Source organism: Canis aureus, chromosome 4 (genome assembly GCF_053574225.1).
Source record: "Canis aureus isolate CA01 chromosome 4, VMU_Caureus_v.1.0, whole genome shotgun sequence".
NCBI classification, from domain to species: Eukaryota; Metazoa; Chordata; class Mammalia; order Carnivora; family Canidae; genus Canis; species Canis aureus.
Window position 1 is genome coordinate 56,840,119 of NC_135614.1, and position 14,064 is coordinate 56,854,182.

At 46.9% G+C, this 14,064-nt stretch overlaps 1 protein-coding gene across 6 annotated transcripts in view; it reads right to left on the minus strand.

Moving 5' to 3' along the window:
* Positions 1-14,064, minus strand: part of LARP1 (La ribonucleoprotein 1, translational regulator) — an 84,612-nt gene that overhangs the window by 8,529 nt on the left and 62,019 nt on the right. For 5 of the 6 annotated variants that reach the window (XM_077895772.1, XM_077895767.1, XM_077895771.1 and 2 more), the window contains exons 4-15: positions 13,700-13,874; positions 12,634-12,762; positions 12,351-12,557; positions 12,089-12,251; positions 11,019-11,163; positions 7,813-7,987; positions 7,530-7,699; positions 5,110-5,502; positions 3,778-3,901; positions 3,449-3,654; positions 2,889-2,995; positions 2,138-2,289 (exon numbers count right to left, since the gene is read on the minus strand). In XM_077895772.1, the coding sequence (XP_077751898.1) occupies positions 2,138-2,289; positions 2,889-2,995; positions 3,449-3,654; positions 3,778-3,901; positions 5,110-5,502; positions 7,530-7,699; positions 7,813-7,987; positions 11,019-11,163; positions 12,089-12,251; positions 12,351-12,557; positions 12,634-12,762; positions 13,700-13,823 (2,095 nt within the window). In that variant the 5' untranslated portion in view covers positions 13,824-13,874. The remainder of the gene's footprint in view (positions 1-2,137; positions 2,290-2,888; positions 2,996-3,448; positions 3,655-3,777; positions 3,902-5,109; positions 5,503-7,529; positions 7,700-7,812; positions 7,988-11,018; positions 11,164-12,088; positions 12,252-12,350; positions 12,558-12,633; positions 12,763-13,699; positions 13,875-14,064) is intronic. The other variant, XM_077895769.1, reaches the window with a different exon arrangement.

The following is a 14,064-nucleotide window of genomic DNA, read 5'->3' on the forward strand; positions in this document are numbered from 1 at the left end:
AGCTCTTCATCTCAAATGGTACTACTTGCAAGTGTAGTTAGAACAAGGAAAAGTATGAACAAATAACTTGACAATCCCAACAACTTATATTCATTATTCGCTACCAATCATTATTTCAGGAATCCTACAATATTAACAATTACAAAATGGAACATTAAAAATACGTAACACTGGGACGCCTGGGAAGCTCAGCAGTTGAGCACCTGTATTTGGCTCAGGGCATGATCTTGGGGTTCCAGGATTGAGTCCCACATCAGGCTGACTCTATGGAGCCGGCTTGTCCCTCTGCCTATGTTTCTGCCTCTCTCTCTGTGTCTCTCATTAATACATAAAACCTTAAAAAAATACATAACACCAAAGCAAACAATGAAAGGATAAATTTAATTATCATTAAAAAAACCCCTCAAAACCTGTGCTTCAGAGGACACTATCAACAAAGTGAAAAAACAACTCACAGAATTGGAAAAAGTATTTGCAAGTCATAAATCTGATAAGGGACTTGTACCTAGAATATATAAAGAATTCTTATAATTTAATAAAGACAAACAATCTAGTTAAAAACTAGGCAAAGGAGCTGAATGGACATTTCTCCAAAGACATGTGGCCAATAGGCACATGAAAAAAACGTTCAACATGAATAGTTATTGGGGAAATGCAAACCAAAACTACCAGGTGCTATCATTTATCACTTCGCAACTATTAGGATGACTATCATCAGAAAGACAGATAATAATAAATGTTGGGAAGACCCGGAGCAATCAGAAGCCTCAGTCTCTGTCAGAACAAATGGTGCCCCTGCTTTAGAAAACAGTCTCACATCCTCCAAAGATTAAACAGAGTTAGCATATGACCCTTTGCAAGTCCACTTTTCTATACAAACTAAATGAAAACCTATGTCCACACAAAAACTTGCACAGGAACATTCCTAGCAGCATTACTCATGACAGACAAAAAGTGGAAGCCCAAAGGTCCATCATCTGTATTCAGAGACAGACATGACATGACATATCCCTATGCTGGAATGCTACCTGGCCATGAAAAGGAATGAAGTTGTGGCACCATGCTACAGCAGAGATGAAGTGTAAGAATAAACAGTATATGCTAAGGGAAGAAGCCAGTTGCAAAGGGCGCTGACTGCGTGACTGATTTACAGGAAAAGTCCAGAACAGGTAAATCCATACAAACTGGTGGTTGTGCAGGCCTGGGAGAAGCCACAGGTGCAGAGATGGGAAATGACCAGTAAGGGGCACTGGGTTTCTCCCTGTGGTAATGAACATGTTCTAGTATCGATTCTGGGGATAGATGCACAACTCCTGAATGTACTGAAAGCTACTGTACCACACACTTTGAATGGGTCAACTGTAAGGTATGTGAATTCTATCCTAGTAAACCAGTCATCACACACAAACAGGGGAGTAAGGCAGATGAGCGAGGCATTTAACAGCCATGTGCTGCTAACTGAAAAGGACTGGAGAGCGATGAACAGTAACAACTACAAGGGAGCACTGAGACTGCTTCCGAGCATCTTTACAGCCAACCGGACAGAAACCTACAGTGAAAAGACATCTCATTTTGTGATAAAAAAGAGATATATGAGATTATCTAGAGAGTTCTTTCCTTACACCATCTTCTAAGAGCAGGGGCCAGCAAACTTTTTTCTATAAAAGACCAGAGTATTTTAGGTTTCATAGGCTACATATGGTCTCAGTCATAAGTTTTTCTTTTTTCCCTTCATAACCCCTTAGAAATGTAAAACTCTTCCTCGCTCAAGGGCTGTACAAAAATAGGAAGCTGGCTGGATTTGGTCCAGAGGCCATGGTTAAGCCACCCCTGTTTCTAGAGAAATCTATGCTGCCCCATGCATACTCTTTTATGATCAACAGTGGACCACAGTGGACAATAGCTGACTTGGCAGTCATGCTAGAAATAGGTAAACTTTTCTATTTTTTATTATCAATAGAAGATCAAAGAACAGAAATACTCTGATTATTAGATTTTTTCAGCCTTCTGTATTCAAAAACTACTTGTCTGAGTCTAACTCCTATCCTTTTTGCCCTAAGGTCAGAGAAAGCAGAACCACTTGCTCCACCAGCCCTTGCAGTCTGGACCTCAGAGGTGAGGCCCCTCTGCTTCTTACCGTTAAGGCAGCGCCTACGATACTTGTGGTAGACGTGTTGTGTGAAGCCATTTTCCTTGAGCAGCTCATGGGAAGGATGCTGAAACTTGGGCAGAGACTGAGGGGTACAGCCATAGCTGCCAACTGCAGGTGTCCCTTCTGAGGGGCTGGAGCTAAAGGCCAGGAGAGAGAGAGTGTCATCAGGTTCTCTGGAGCAGCTGCCCATCAGGTGAGGAGGGGTCCCTCGGGTCCCTTCCTATCAGCCAAGATCTAGCCTCTCCTAGGGCAACAAAGAGACCTAAATACCATGGTAGGCCCTTAACATACAGCCTTCAGGCCAAATCACTCTTTGCATCAATCTTTGGTGGGTTTTTACAAAGCAGTCACTGAGGCTCACAGAGCCTGGGAGACTTATCCTGGTCATGGACCCTTTAACATCCCAGATTAGCACAGTGTCCAAACCTGAGCTTTTAAGCATTTAATCATCCCGAGTTCACATTTAACTTTCTCTGATTAGCTATTATGGGGTAGCCCATCTATGTTTTTCTTTAAAACCACGCCTATTCTCAGTCTGTGCCACTTTTCCTTGGGGAAAACCTTCCAAGGCCCTGAATTACATTCTCTAGACTGCTCCAAATTTTCCGATTTAGGTTAAGAGTCCCTTTCTTCAATTTTCTTTAATTTACAGATGAAAGAGATTCCTTCTTCTTGGTCCCATCAACTGCCTGGCTTTCCCGCCCACCCTGCCATCATCTCTCCACTGTGCTGGCACCTGATGGAAGCAGTCCGGGGCCTGTGCTCTCGGGAATCCATCACCCAGCCCACATGACTCTCCAGGGGTGGGTTTGAGCTGTGTCTTGTCTTCCTTTTCCGAGGCATCTGCAAAGGTCAGTCCAGAATTTGTTATTAATTGTACTCATGGAACTCAGAGGAGCACCAAGCATTTGTTGAACTAAGATCCCCTCATGTATGTGTTACTTCACAATTTAAAAAGCATTTTCATATCTAGTCTCTCACATATGAAGTCCACGGCTGTGAGCCAGAAACTGGTATGCCTATCTCACAGGTGAGGACATCATGGCTTGGGAGCCTAAGGACCCACCCCTGGTTGATCCTCTTTGGGCCTTATCATGGAGACACGGGGCCACCACTGCCATACCCAGTCCCTTTTTCAGATGTGGCCACTCCATCCCAGGTGGGCCCACCAGCCTAAGAACAAAGAGCAGTTCTGGGATTTGGCAGTTCCTTGGCTTAGGCTAGGGAGGACAGCAAAGCACTGGAATGCATTTAAGTGAGCCCAAGACTCTCAGCCACTCAGCAGGAGCACCTCACCTTGGCATCTAGCGTCCGTCCTTCTTTCACTACTGGATAAAACCGTGATGTCTGACTTGAATCTTTGAGCTGCGGTGTCCGGGGAGTACGGGGGGTCCTGGCATTGCGGTAGTTTGGTGACTCTGGGACAGTAGTTGGTAGAGAACGGGCAATGGTAGAAGGCTCAGGAGCACCAAATAATTTGTTGGCCAGGGCATCAGTGGGGACTGCAGAGGGAGAGCAGGTCAGTGAGCAGTGGTAGGCCTATGACTGACTATACCTGGGAGGCCCCTGTCTGAGGGTTGTACTCTCCCATCCACCCAGGGTCCCAGATACCACCTGTCTCTCACCTTGCTGGAAGCGGGGTGGCCCAGGAGGGACCTCCTGGTTGGGATCCACGGGGGGCTCTGGGGTTAGTGTGTCAAACTGCTCCCGGCTGATCATGTTGACCTTCTTGAAGTTCTCGACTTCTTGCTGCAGAGGAAACAAGATGGGCGGAGAGATGTTAGTAAGAAGACTGCCCCAGCCTGTTTAGGAATCAAGAAGTGCAGGAAGTTGCAGGGGACAGCTCCCACATCCACATACATGGAAATCTGGTCCCCAGGCTCTCAGCTACCTCATCACCATTCCCCAACCCCAGTTACCTGGGCAGCTTCCTGCAGACCCGATTCTCCTCCTGCCACTGTCTCTTCACCTCCACCGAACACCCTGCTGCTCACTACTTACACAGGCTCACCTCACAAAGCTACTCTGTAAAAACTGTAAGTTTTGACTGTTTCCAGGCAGCAGTGATTTTTTAGTGTATATATATATATATATATATATATATATATATATATACATAAAGATTTTCTTTATTTGAGAGAGAAAGTGAGAGAGAGAAAGAGCTCAAGCAAGACAAAGAGGTAGAGGTAGAGGGAGAAGCCGACTCCTCATTGAGCAGGGAGCCCAACATGGGACTCAATTCTAGGCCCCCAGGATCATGACCGGAGGTGAAGGCAGCCGCTTAACCAATTATGCCACACAGGCACCCAAAAGCTATTATTTTATTTTTTTAAAGATTTTATTTATTCATGAGAGACATAGAGAAAGGCAGAGACACAGGCAGAGGTAGAAGTAGGCTCCCCAAAGGGAGCCCAATGTGGGACTCAATCCCAGGACCCTGAGATCACGACCCGAGTCAAAGGCAGACACTCATCCTCTGAGCTACCCAGGTGCCCCAGAAGCTTTATTGTATTTATTTATTTTAAAAATATTTTTATTTATTCATGAGAATACACAGAAAGGAGAGAGAGAGAGGCAGAGACACAGGCAGAGGGAGAAGCAGGCCCCTTGCAGGGAGCTCGACGCGGGACTCGATCCCGGGTCCCCAGGATCACGCCCCGGGCCGAAGGTGGTGCCAAACCGCTGAGCCACCTGAGCTGCCCAAAAGCTATTATTTTAAAGGTAAGCTTTTAAGTGTGTCTGGCTGATTGTTAGGACATTAAACATGGGCATTCAGGGGGCACAGTGCTCACCTCTCCCCCTACATCTCTTCTCACTTAATGCCCCAGCATGGTGTCCATTACTACTCCCTTTTCAAACACAAGGATACTGAGGCTCTGTGCCCAAATTAGCCTTCCTCTTTTCCACGTGTTGCAAACACCCCAGGCTCCACCCCCAAGGCTATGTCCCAGCCTCACCTTGATCTGGGAATACTCAGGTTCGAACTTCTCTGTCCACAGGTCCTGCTCGTAGTAGAAGAGCCCATCGTTAATGACCTTGGCCAGCTCTGCACTCATCTTGGCACGTGAGGTGTGGTTGCCTGTGCGGTCCCCCCCAGGGTGCCGGCGCATGTAAGGTGGCGTCTGGGTGACAATGAGGATCTTGTTCACATCCCGGTCATCAATCTCATAGTCAGAGTCCTCGTCAGACCAGGCAGTGAAGGTGTTCTTCCGCCCATCCATCTGCTCCATCTCCTCATCAAACAGGAAATCTAGTTCCTCTTGCTCATCCTGCTCCTTTGACATCGGCTGCTGAGAGGGCAGCTGCTGAGGCAGAGAAGTCGGGTGGAGGAACCTGGGCTCCTCTGACTTCTAAAATGGAGAAGATCAAGGGGCGTGACGGGATCACCAGGGTGTCCTTGGGCGAGTGTCTGTAGCTGTTGGCTGAGAGAGAGGACCCAGCCATGCCAGAATGCTACAGCTGCCAACCTTGGACCTGGTCCCCCATGACTCTACGTATCCTCTCTCCCAGCTCACATCACAGTCATTCAAAATGAGATGACAAGCCCCCAGAGTCACCTGTCCTTCTCATTTACCTAGCCCAGGAGTGGGCACACAGCACAAGTTCAATAGGTTGATCCATCTATTCTATCTATTCAAAATCTCCTAAGAGAACTGAAGTTTCATCAAGCAGGGGTCACAGCTGCCTTGCCTTCCATCATATTCCTAGTAGCTAGACTGGGACCTAGCAACAGCAGATGTTCGACTGATGAGTGAGCAAGCACCGACTGATACCAGGCCTTAAAGAAGACACAGTTCTTTAACTTAAGGCAGCTCACAGTTTGGTGGGGAAAAACAAGCAGCCAGCCAAATGTAATGTGGTATCAATAAAGATGATAAATTGAATTTGTGGAGTACACATAAAGAGGCACTTAACCAACTAGAAGTGGGAGTAGAGACAGTCAGGGAAGAGGCTTCCTGGGAGACGTAATTACTGAAGGATGAGCATAAAAGTAAGCCAGATGAAGGCAGGGATAAAGAGCGTATGAGGCAGGAATAACAGCATGTTCCAGAGGCAAGAGAAAATGGGATACTTCTGGCAAAAAAGCAAATATTTCAGTGTTGCTCAGCTGAATTTATCTGAGACTAGGGCAAAAGCATTTGTCCACCTCACATTTATATCCAAAAAGTCAATTCTCTGCTGTGCAAAAAGCTTCCCACGTAACCTCCAAACCTACTCCCCCTGCCACCCTACTCAAAGATTTTGTTTACTTATTTGAGAGAGCAAGAGCACATGAGGTGGGCAGGGGGGAATCAGAGGGAGAGGGAGAAGCTGACTTTCCACCAAACAGGGAACCCAATGCAGGGCTCGATCCCAGGACCCTGATGAGATCATGACCTGAGCCGAAGGCAGACACTTAACCAACTAAGCCACCCAGGTGCCCCAAAACCTACTCTCTTTTAAGGTTCAAGATAGGCCAGGTGGAAACAGGCCTCTAATTCTGGAATGGGTACTAAGCCTGCCTGCCTTTCCAAAGCCTCACACTCTATAGGCCTGAACCTCATAAGGTCCCTCTCCACTGTTTTCCTCATAACTCTGGCCTGATCCTGGACACTCTGTGCAGGACCACACCCAGAAGACAGGGAAGTCAGAGTATGAGGGTATGAACAAGAGGGAAGCAGTCATAGCAGCACAATGGAAAAGGAGACATAGAATTTCAGAGACCCAAAGTCCAAGGTCTAGGAGACCTCCTCACAAGCCCCAGACCAAAGAGATCTCCAAAGGGGAGGTGAGGAATGGGGTAGATGGAGCACATTAACTGCTCCTGGAAAGCGGGCACTAGTTTTAGTTTGAAATGGAAACACTTCTCAACGTGTACTACTGGCATATTGCTTTACAATTTCTAGGGCAGTCTAAGCCCTTCTCTCCTTCATCTGAAGATGGAAACACTGAAAACTTGAGATATTAACCAAGCTGCCCAAGGTCAATACCCATCAGTGACAGAAGACCTGTATTCTTCTCTCTAGACTAACTCTACATCCAGGCCATGTGTCTGCTCCCTTTCCCTTTCCTCTTCAGAGGGCGTGAATGGCTTATCTAGGGGACAATGAAAACACACTCAGGCACTACAACAGCCCCACTGATTTCAATGGGGCAAGACAAAGAGCCAAACACCAAGAAAGCTGGGACACTACTGCCAGAAGCCGGAGGATTTCCTCCCACGAAGAATGCCACTCAGGAACTCCCACACCGGGGCCTGTCCTGAGACATGATCCTCACTGAAAAAGGACAAGGACCCACCAGCTTTCCCACGGTCACTGCTGACCTCGACTCGAGCCATAAGCCGGAGCCAGCCGGCCTTCCGGCTTAGCTCCTCCGAGTCCCACAGCCCACCCACCTTGGGCCGCGCTGGGGACGGCCGCGGCCTCTTCTTTACTTCAATCCAGTTCTCAGAATCCAGGTCAGGCAGGCTGGCAGACAGGCCCTTGGGCAGCGTCTTTAGGTTGCTGACCTCTTCTGTTTTGGTTGGCACCGGGGTGACTGCACGGGGAGAACCAGGTGCTGACTCTGAAGGGTGGAAAGGTGAGGTCCTCAACCTTCCAGCTGTCCTCTCGATGACAACCCTAAGGACTGTTGGCTGGAGGACAACAGGAAGGCACCTCGAGGCCCAGAGTACCTACCTGTCTCCTTCTGGTAATGCTGGCGGGGCACAAACTCGGGGCAGTTGAGGAGCTGGGAGAAATCAGTCTGGGAATAATCAACTATGGGGGGACCAGGAAGAGGCCATTTCTCCGGCTCCTCCCTCCTGCGGACTTTCTCATCAACGATCTCCACCACCTTGCTGTCCTTTAGGGCCTGCAGGGGAGAAGGAAGGAGTCTATGCAAAGAAAAGACTTGGAAAGAATGAGGTCTCAGAAGCTGGCAGACGAATGGCTGGCCCCCATGAACTCAGGAAGGAGTCTAGTGCTGGCAGGAGTATAAGAAAACTGGCACCATCTTCCACAACTAGCAGACAGACGAGATGTTCAAACTTGTAGGAGGGCACCACCGTGAAAAACATAACCTGCCCTTTGACTTTGCCATTCATTCTATATCCATTCATCCGCCCCCAGAGAAACAGGGCCACAGATAGATTACATTATGCGTAAGATGTGGATAAAAAGCCATTCATAGCAACAGTCTGTAATATGGAAAAAACTGGAAACTACCTAATTTGCCACCATATAGATCATTTAAAATAAGTAACGGCCTCTCTATTCAGTGGTATACTACTCACATTAAAAAACAGCTTCACATGTGCTGAGGTGGAAAGAGCCATAAAAAAAACAAAAAAACAAAACAGGTGTAGGTCAATGTGCCTAAGATACCACTGGTGTTTGAATTTTTAAATAAAAACTTACAAACACATACACATTTTTCTAGGATTCACAGGTAAATTGCTATGGGTGCTTACTTATCTCTAGGAAAAAGGGTGAAGAGTGGAGAAGAGAGGAGACTTGTCTTTAAAAATCCTTTTAGTGGAAATGGGAAACATTTCAACAGTGCAACAGGCATTCTGCTCTACTGCCGTCAGAAGTGCAAAGGCACAGCTCCCTGAAGAAAGGGAACCCAGCAATTTGCCCTGTAGTGCAGCCTTCTCACTTCTATAAATCTACATCAATGATACGCTGGCAAAAATATGAAAAGATATATATGCAAGTCTAAGCAGGAATGAAGAGCATCTTTCTCTTATGTACTACTATGCAGTCAGCACCCAAATGTATTAACTGAAAACAAAAGAACAGGTAAAGAAATACATGCTCTATATGTTGCCATCTAAGAGAGGGAAAGGATACAAATACAGGAAGAGGCATTTGCTTATTTTTTTAAACAAAGGATTTGAAACAAATTGCCTATAAGGGAATTAAAGGAAAAAGGAGAATTTTAAGAGAGAATTTTAAGTCGGTCTTCTAGGAATATACCATGTTGATTTTACAGTCATGCAAATGTCTTACCTAAGTGCAAAACAATTAGAAATTGGAGGGGAAAAAGCAATCCCTAAACTTGAGAGCAAAATGAAACTAATGAAACTAATACACATCAAATTAAAAACATAACCATACAAAGATCATTCAGTACTTGAAAACAGTCATTTGGGTGTTTAAGTAGAAAAAAACCCTGTTTTTAGTAGTAGTAGAGGTATTATTATAAGAATAAGGTATACAAACTATTGAATAAAACAAAATGAGTAATTATGTTGAGGTCATCATCAGCATTAGGATTTGGGGTACAAAAGTATTACAAATAAAAGTTCATTGGTGTTATAAAGTCCTTGTAGTCCTGAACTTTAATAGAAAATTTCAGTATGATCTCCTGACGTACTTAAAAAAAAAGAAGCAGGGCAGCCTGGATGGCTCAGCGGTTTAGCGCTGCCTTTGGCCTGGGGTGTGATCCTGGAGACCCGGGATTAAGCCCCACGTCGGGCTCCCTGCATGGAGCCTGCTTCTCCCTCTGCCTGTGTCTCTGCCTCTTCCTATCTCTCTCTCTCTCTCTCTCTGATGAGTAAGTAAAATCTTTAAAATAAAAAAAAGCAGCTCTAGAAACAATGATCAATCAGAGCAGCAATGAACATCCCTATAACTCCAACTGTGTGGTATATAAATATCATTTCCCCAAAAGAGGATCTAGAGCTCCTTGAAAAAAAGCCTATTCCAGATCTGAGGCAGGAAATGTACCAGATCAACCAGGATTCCTCTAACTCCAGATGGGACAACTAGATTCAGTTTATGAACTGCAATGGGCTGAAACTACAGGATGTCTGAATCCACAGGTTTGTGATGATACTAAAAGACACTAAAGCAAAACAACCCCACACCTGAACCCACAACCCGTAAAGTTATCAGGAATCAACTCATAATTCTGACAATCGGTTAACAAAGGGAAAGATCAAGTATTTATCTGCTCTTTCTGTACAAACCATACGTCTTGGTAACTGAATAGCTGATGAGGCAAAGTTCCTCCTTAAAGAGGCATTCCAGCTAACAAATGAAGACAGATCGATAGAATTAGAATTTCACCATTTCACAATCCCTAATGAAATAACAGGCAGGGGTCATCAACAGCAGCTTGCATCAGGAGAGAGAACAAATGAAATGCTCTGTGCCACCTGAGAGAACATATCATGATCTATAAAGGATTCTTGACAAAGAGGGGAGGGAAACTCCCCAAACCTGAATCTGATCAGGCTCCTGGAGGAATACAGAAGAACATGTTAGAGGACATCACTTGTGGCCCCTGAGAAATTTGACAAGCTATATAACCCAGTTTATTCCAATTAATAAATTGCAGAGAAAAAGAGAAGGGAAGAGGAGACTTAGTAAGGCAACACATGGGTCTTCTTTGAATCCTGATTCTCATAAAATACAAAAATGTTTTTTGACAAATGGGGAGAGTTTGCAACTGTTTAGACATATTAAAGAATTATTAACATTTTTACATGGGATTATGATATAGTGATTACATTTTTTATCAGGTATTTATCTTTTAGAGATAAGTACTAAAACATGGATGAAATGTCAGGTTACCTGAGATTTTCTGCAAAGTAATTTGGAAGAGGAAACAGATGGGGGATAGATGGAGTGAGACGGGCCATGAGTTGGTAATTGCTGAGGCTGGGCGATGGGTTCATCATACCATTCTGTCTACTTCTGTAAATGTCTGCAATTTTCCACAGTAAGAGGGAGAAAGAGGAGAGAAGGGAGGCAGAGAGGCTGGCCAAGCCTTGAAGCTTTAGCAGAAGTCATCAGATGAGGACTCCTCCAGGGTTTTCTGCCGGGGCCCACACTCCAACTCCATAAGTAAGGACCTTTCCTTCCCCTGCACCCCAGCCCCAGGGAGGGAGACCTACCGCAAAGATGAGTGAAATGTCAGTGGTAAGGGCCTGCACTCGGTGGAAGGAAGCAATAAGGGTGATGGGAAGGAAACCGTCAGCATCCATTTTCCGTCGCAGGAAGAAGTCTCGCTCTAAATTGTCCACGCTGAAGTAGTATTCGCTGGGTGGAGAGAAGACAGAAGATTGCTGCGTCACTTAGGAGTCTGCCTTTTTCGTCCTACACCCCCCCCCACCCCCGGCCACCTCACATAGCCTCTTACCGACCCTGACCCTATCGTACGGACAGTATCAAGGGCTGGAAAGATGTTACCCTGTCATGGCTCCCTCGCCTCAGGTTAGACCCACTCCCCCGGCTCTTCAGCCTCTCTGTAGGCCTGGCAAACCCCTCATCCACCATTAAAACCCAGTTCCATTGTCACCGGTCACCTTCTCTTCTCCTAAAACACTATCACACTCTACCGAAATGATCCACTTCCTTGTACGGCTCCCCAACTAGACTGAGGGACAATCTATAGGACTGGTTTGGAGCTAGGGTTCCACATCAGGCGGAAATGGATTCAAATCTGTGCCTTGTTGTTTACTAGCTCTGAGACTCTGGGTAAGTTCCTGGGTCTGTGTGCTCATCCCTGAAATGGAGTTAACACCCAGCTCATAGGAATGAGGTAAGTGTAGGACCAAGCAAGAGAGAATGCCTGTAAAGCGCTTAACACTGGGCCTCACTAACAGGGAGTACTCCACAGGTGTTTGCTAGCATTCTGACCATGTTGCCATTAACACAGACAAGTGCAGAAGGGGGTGGACTCTGGACATTCCTCCTTCCTTTTTATCACTGGTAATTTCTAAATTTCTTAAAGCAAATACGATATTACTTTTGCAATATTATCTTTATGAAAATTTAACTTTTAAAGGGTAAGTGCTGGTTATCTTTCTCAGCTCTAGCCAAAGGCAACCAAGATTGCTGGTGCAGGATATGCTGCTACCATAGCACCAGAAGGACCTGCCAATCCCTACTCTACCCAGCAGCCACGCTCTGACAGGTCCCGACCCTATGCATCGCTCCAGGAAGGAGGCTTCTGTCCACTCACATCTGTCGCTTGATGTAGTCTTTGAGCAGTTCCTGGTCCACACTGTAAAGCTCAGTGCTGCTGACATTGTCAAAGTAGTAGGTGATGTTGTTCATGTACTTGGGGGTACGAGGCCCCTCTGCACCATCAAACTTTCGGTAGCCAAACTGGTAGTCAAAATGGGCTATGGGGGAAATGGGTGCCATAAGGGAGAGAAGATCCCTGCCCACCGCCCCCGCCACACTCCCTCGGACATCCCGGAGCCCAAAGGGGCCTCACGTACTTCGAGTGCCACCCCGGCCGCGTCCCCGGCCGCGACCGCGCCCCCGTCCACGGCCACGGAAGGAAGCCCGCGCCCCACCAGCCCCATCACTCTTCACACTCGATGTCTCATCCTGGTCGTGCCAGGCAGGCTCCGGTTTGGTCTCTGGTTGCCAGGCTGGGGTGGGGGGGGCCATGGGCACGGGCACGTAGGTGGCAGGCTCAGACCCTATGGGGAGAGGGGCACTGGGTCACGCTTGAGGGTGACCCCCATGCCCAGGCCCTCCACAGTGGGTGGTACATACCTTTGATCTCCCCTCGGTTGGCAGGTGTATGTCGTGGCTCTGGAGGGCGAGCAGGGCGTGAGACCAGTTTTTCTCTGGGCACTTCAGGTTTCATGTCTATTTGCAACGGAACCCACTTGTGTTTGTTCCCTGGACAACAGCATGGGCACATGAAGAAGGTTTAAGAGAGGTCCCTCCTAGCCATGTTCACCCCTAACCATTCTTCAGTCTGGAGCAATAGGTCTGACTCAAAATCTGATGACCTTGGGCAAATTCCTTCTCCCACACTGGACCTTATTTTTATCTCTAAAATAAGGAAGCCATGGACCTCAATGTGACAGACCCTCCTGGCTGACTCCTAATACTGATTTCTCCTTGGTCAGAGAACCCCTTTCTGGAGCCAGACAGGTGGCTGCCCAGAATCAAGACTGTACTTCCAGGCTCCCTTTCGACAGGTGCCAAAATTCTATGAGAGCCATCACATGAAAGTAGTCAATTCCAGGTTGAGTCCTTAAAAGGGAGCTACTCTCTCTCCTTTTCCATTCCTGCTAGCTGGAATGAGAAGGAAGAGTGAGCCACCTTGGATGAAAAGAGCCAACACACCACAGCAAGATGAAAGGAAAATGGAAAGAAATGGCTATCATTCTAGGGCTGGCCTATTTATACCCAGCTGTCAGGTGAGAGAAATACCTTCTATCTTGTTTAAAACACTGTTATTTTGAATCTCTGTCAAAGCAGCCAATCTGTACCCTAAACACCCTTAGCCAAGGCAACAGGAGCTCTTGTCTTTAAACAAATCTTACATGGTACAGCGATACACCAAGACACACTGATTATCCACAGGCAGGGACCTCATCTGTCCTGTGCTACAGCTTGACTACTGAGAACAGAGCCTACTGGGTGTTTGTTAAGTAAGAGAAAGAACTGACAGATGGAAGGCAGAAGAAGGGAAGACTGCTGGCCTAGTGGCCTACACCAGTCAGCCTCCCAAGGACTTCTCAGAGCTCCTGAAACTAGCAACCCCAAGTTCTGACACTTCCCAGTTCTGCCTCCCATGGACTCCTAACCCCTGCTGCAAGTCACTCACCTTTCTTCTTCTGGCCCCCTCGCTGGCAGTCCTCATCCCCATTCTTCTCCTCCCCAGATTCATCCGATTTGGTTTTCGGGCTCTCTTTACTATCGCTCCCCTCTCCTTTCTCCTGTTCCTTCATGTCCTTTTTGGGTGGCAGCTTACGGGCAGGCTGGGACTTGTGGGACTGTGGCTGCAGCGGAAAGCAGAATAGTAGGGAGGTGACGTGAATCTGAGATCCTCCTGGAATGGGACAGAAGCACCCCCTCCACCACCACTAAGAAAACAGGGCAGAGGAGCTGGAGCATTCAACAGCAAGTTGGACTAGATGTATATTCTCAGGTCCTGTTTGCACAGCTGAGATGCTTCCACTGGGAAGTGTG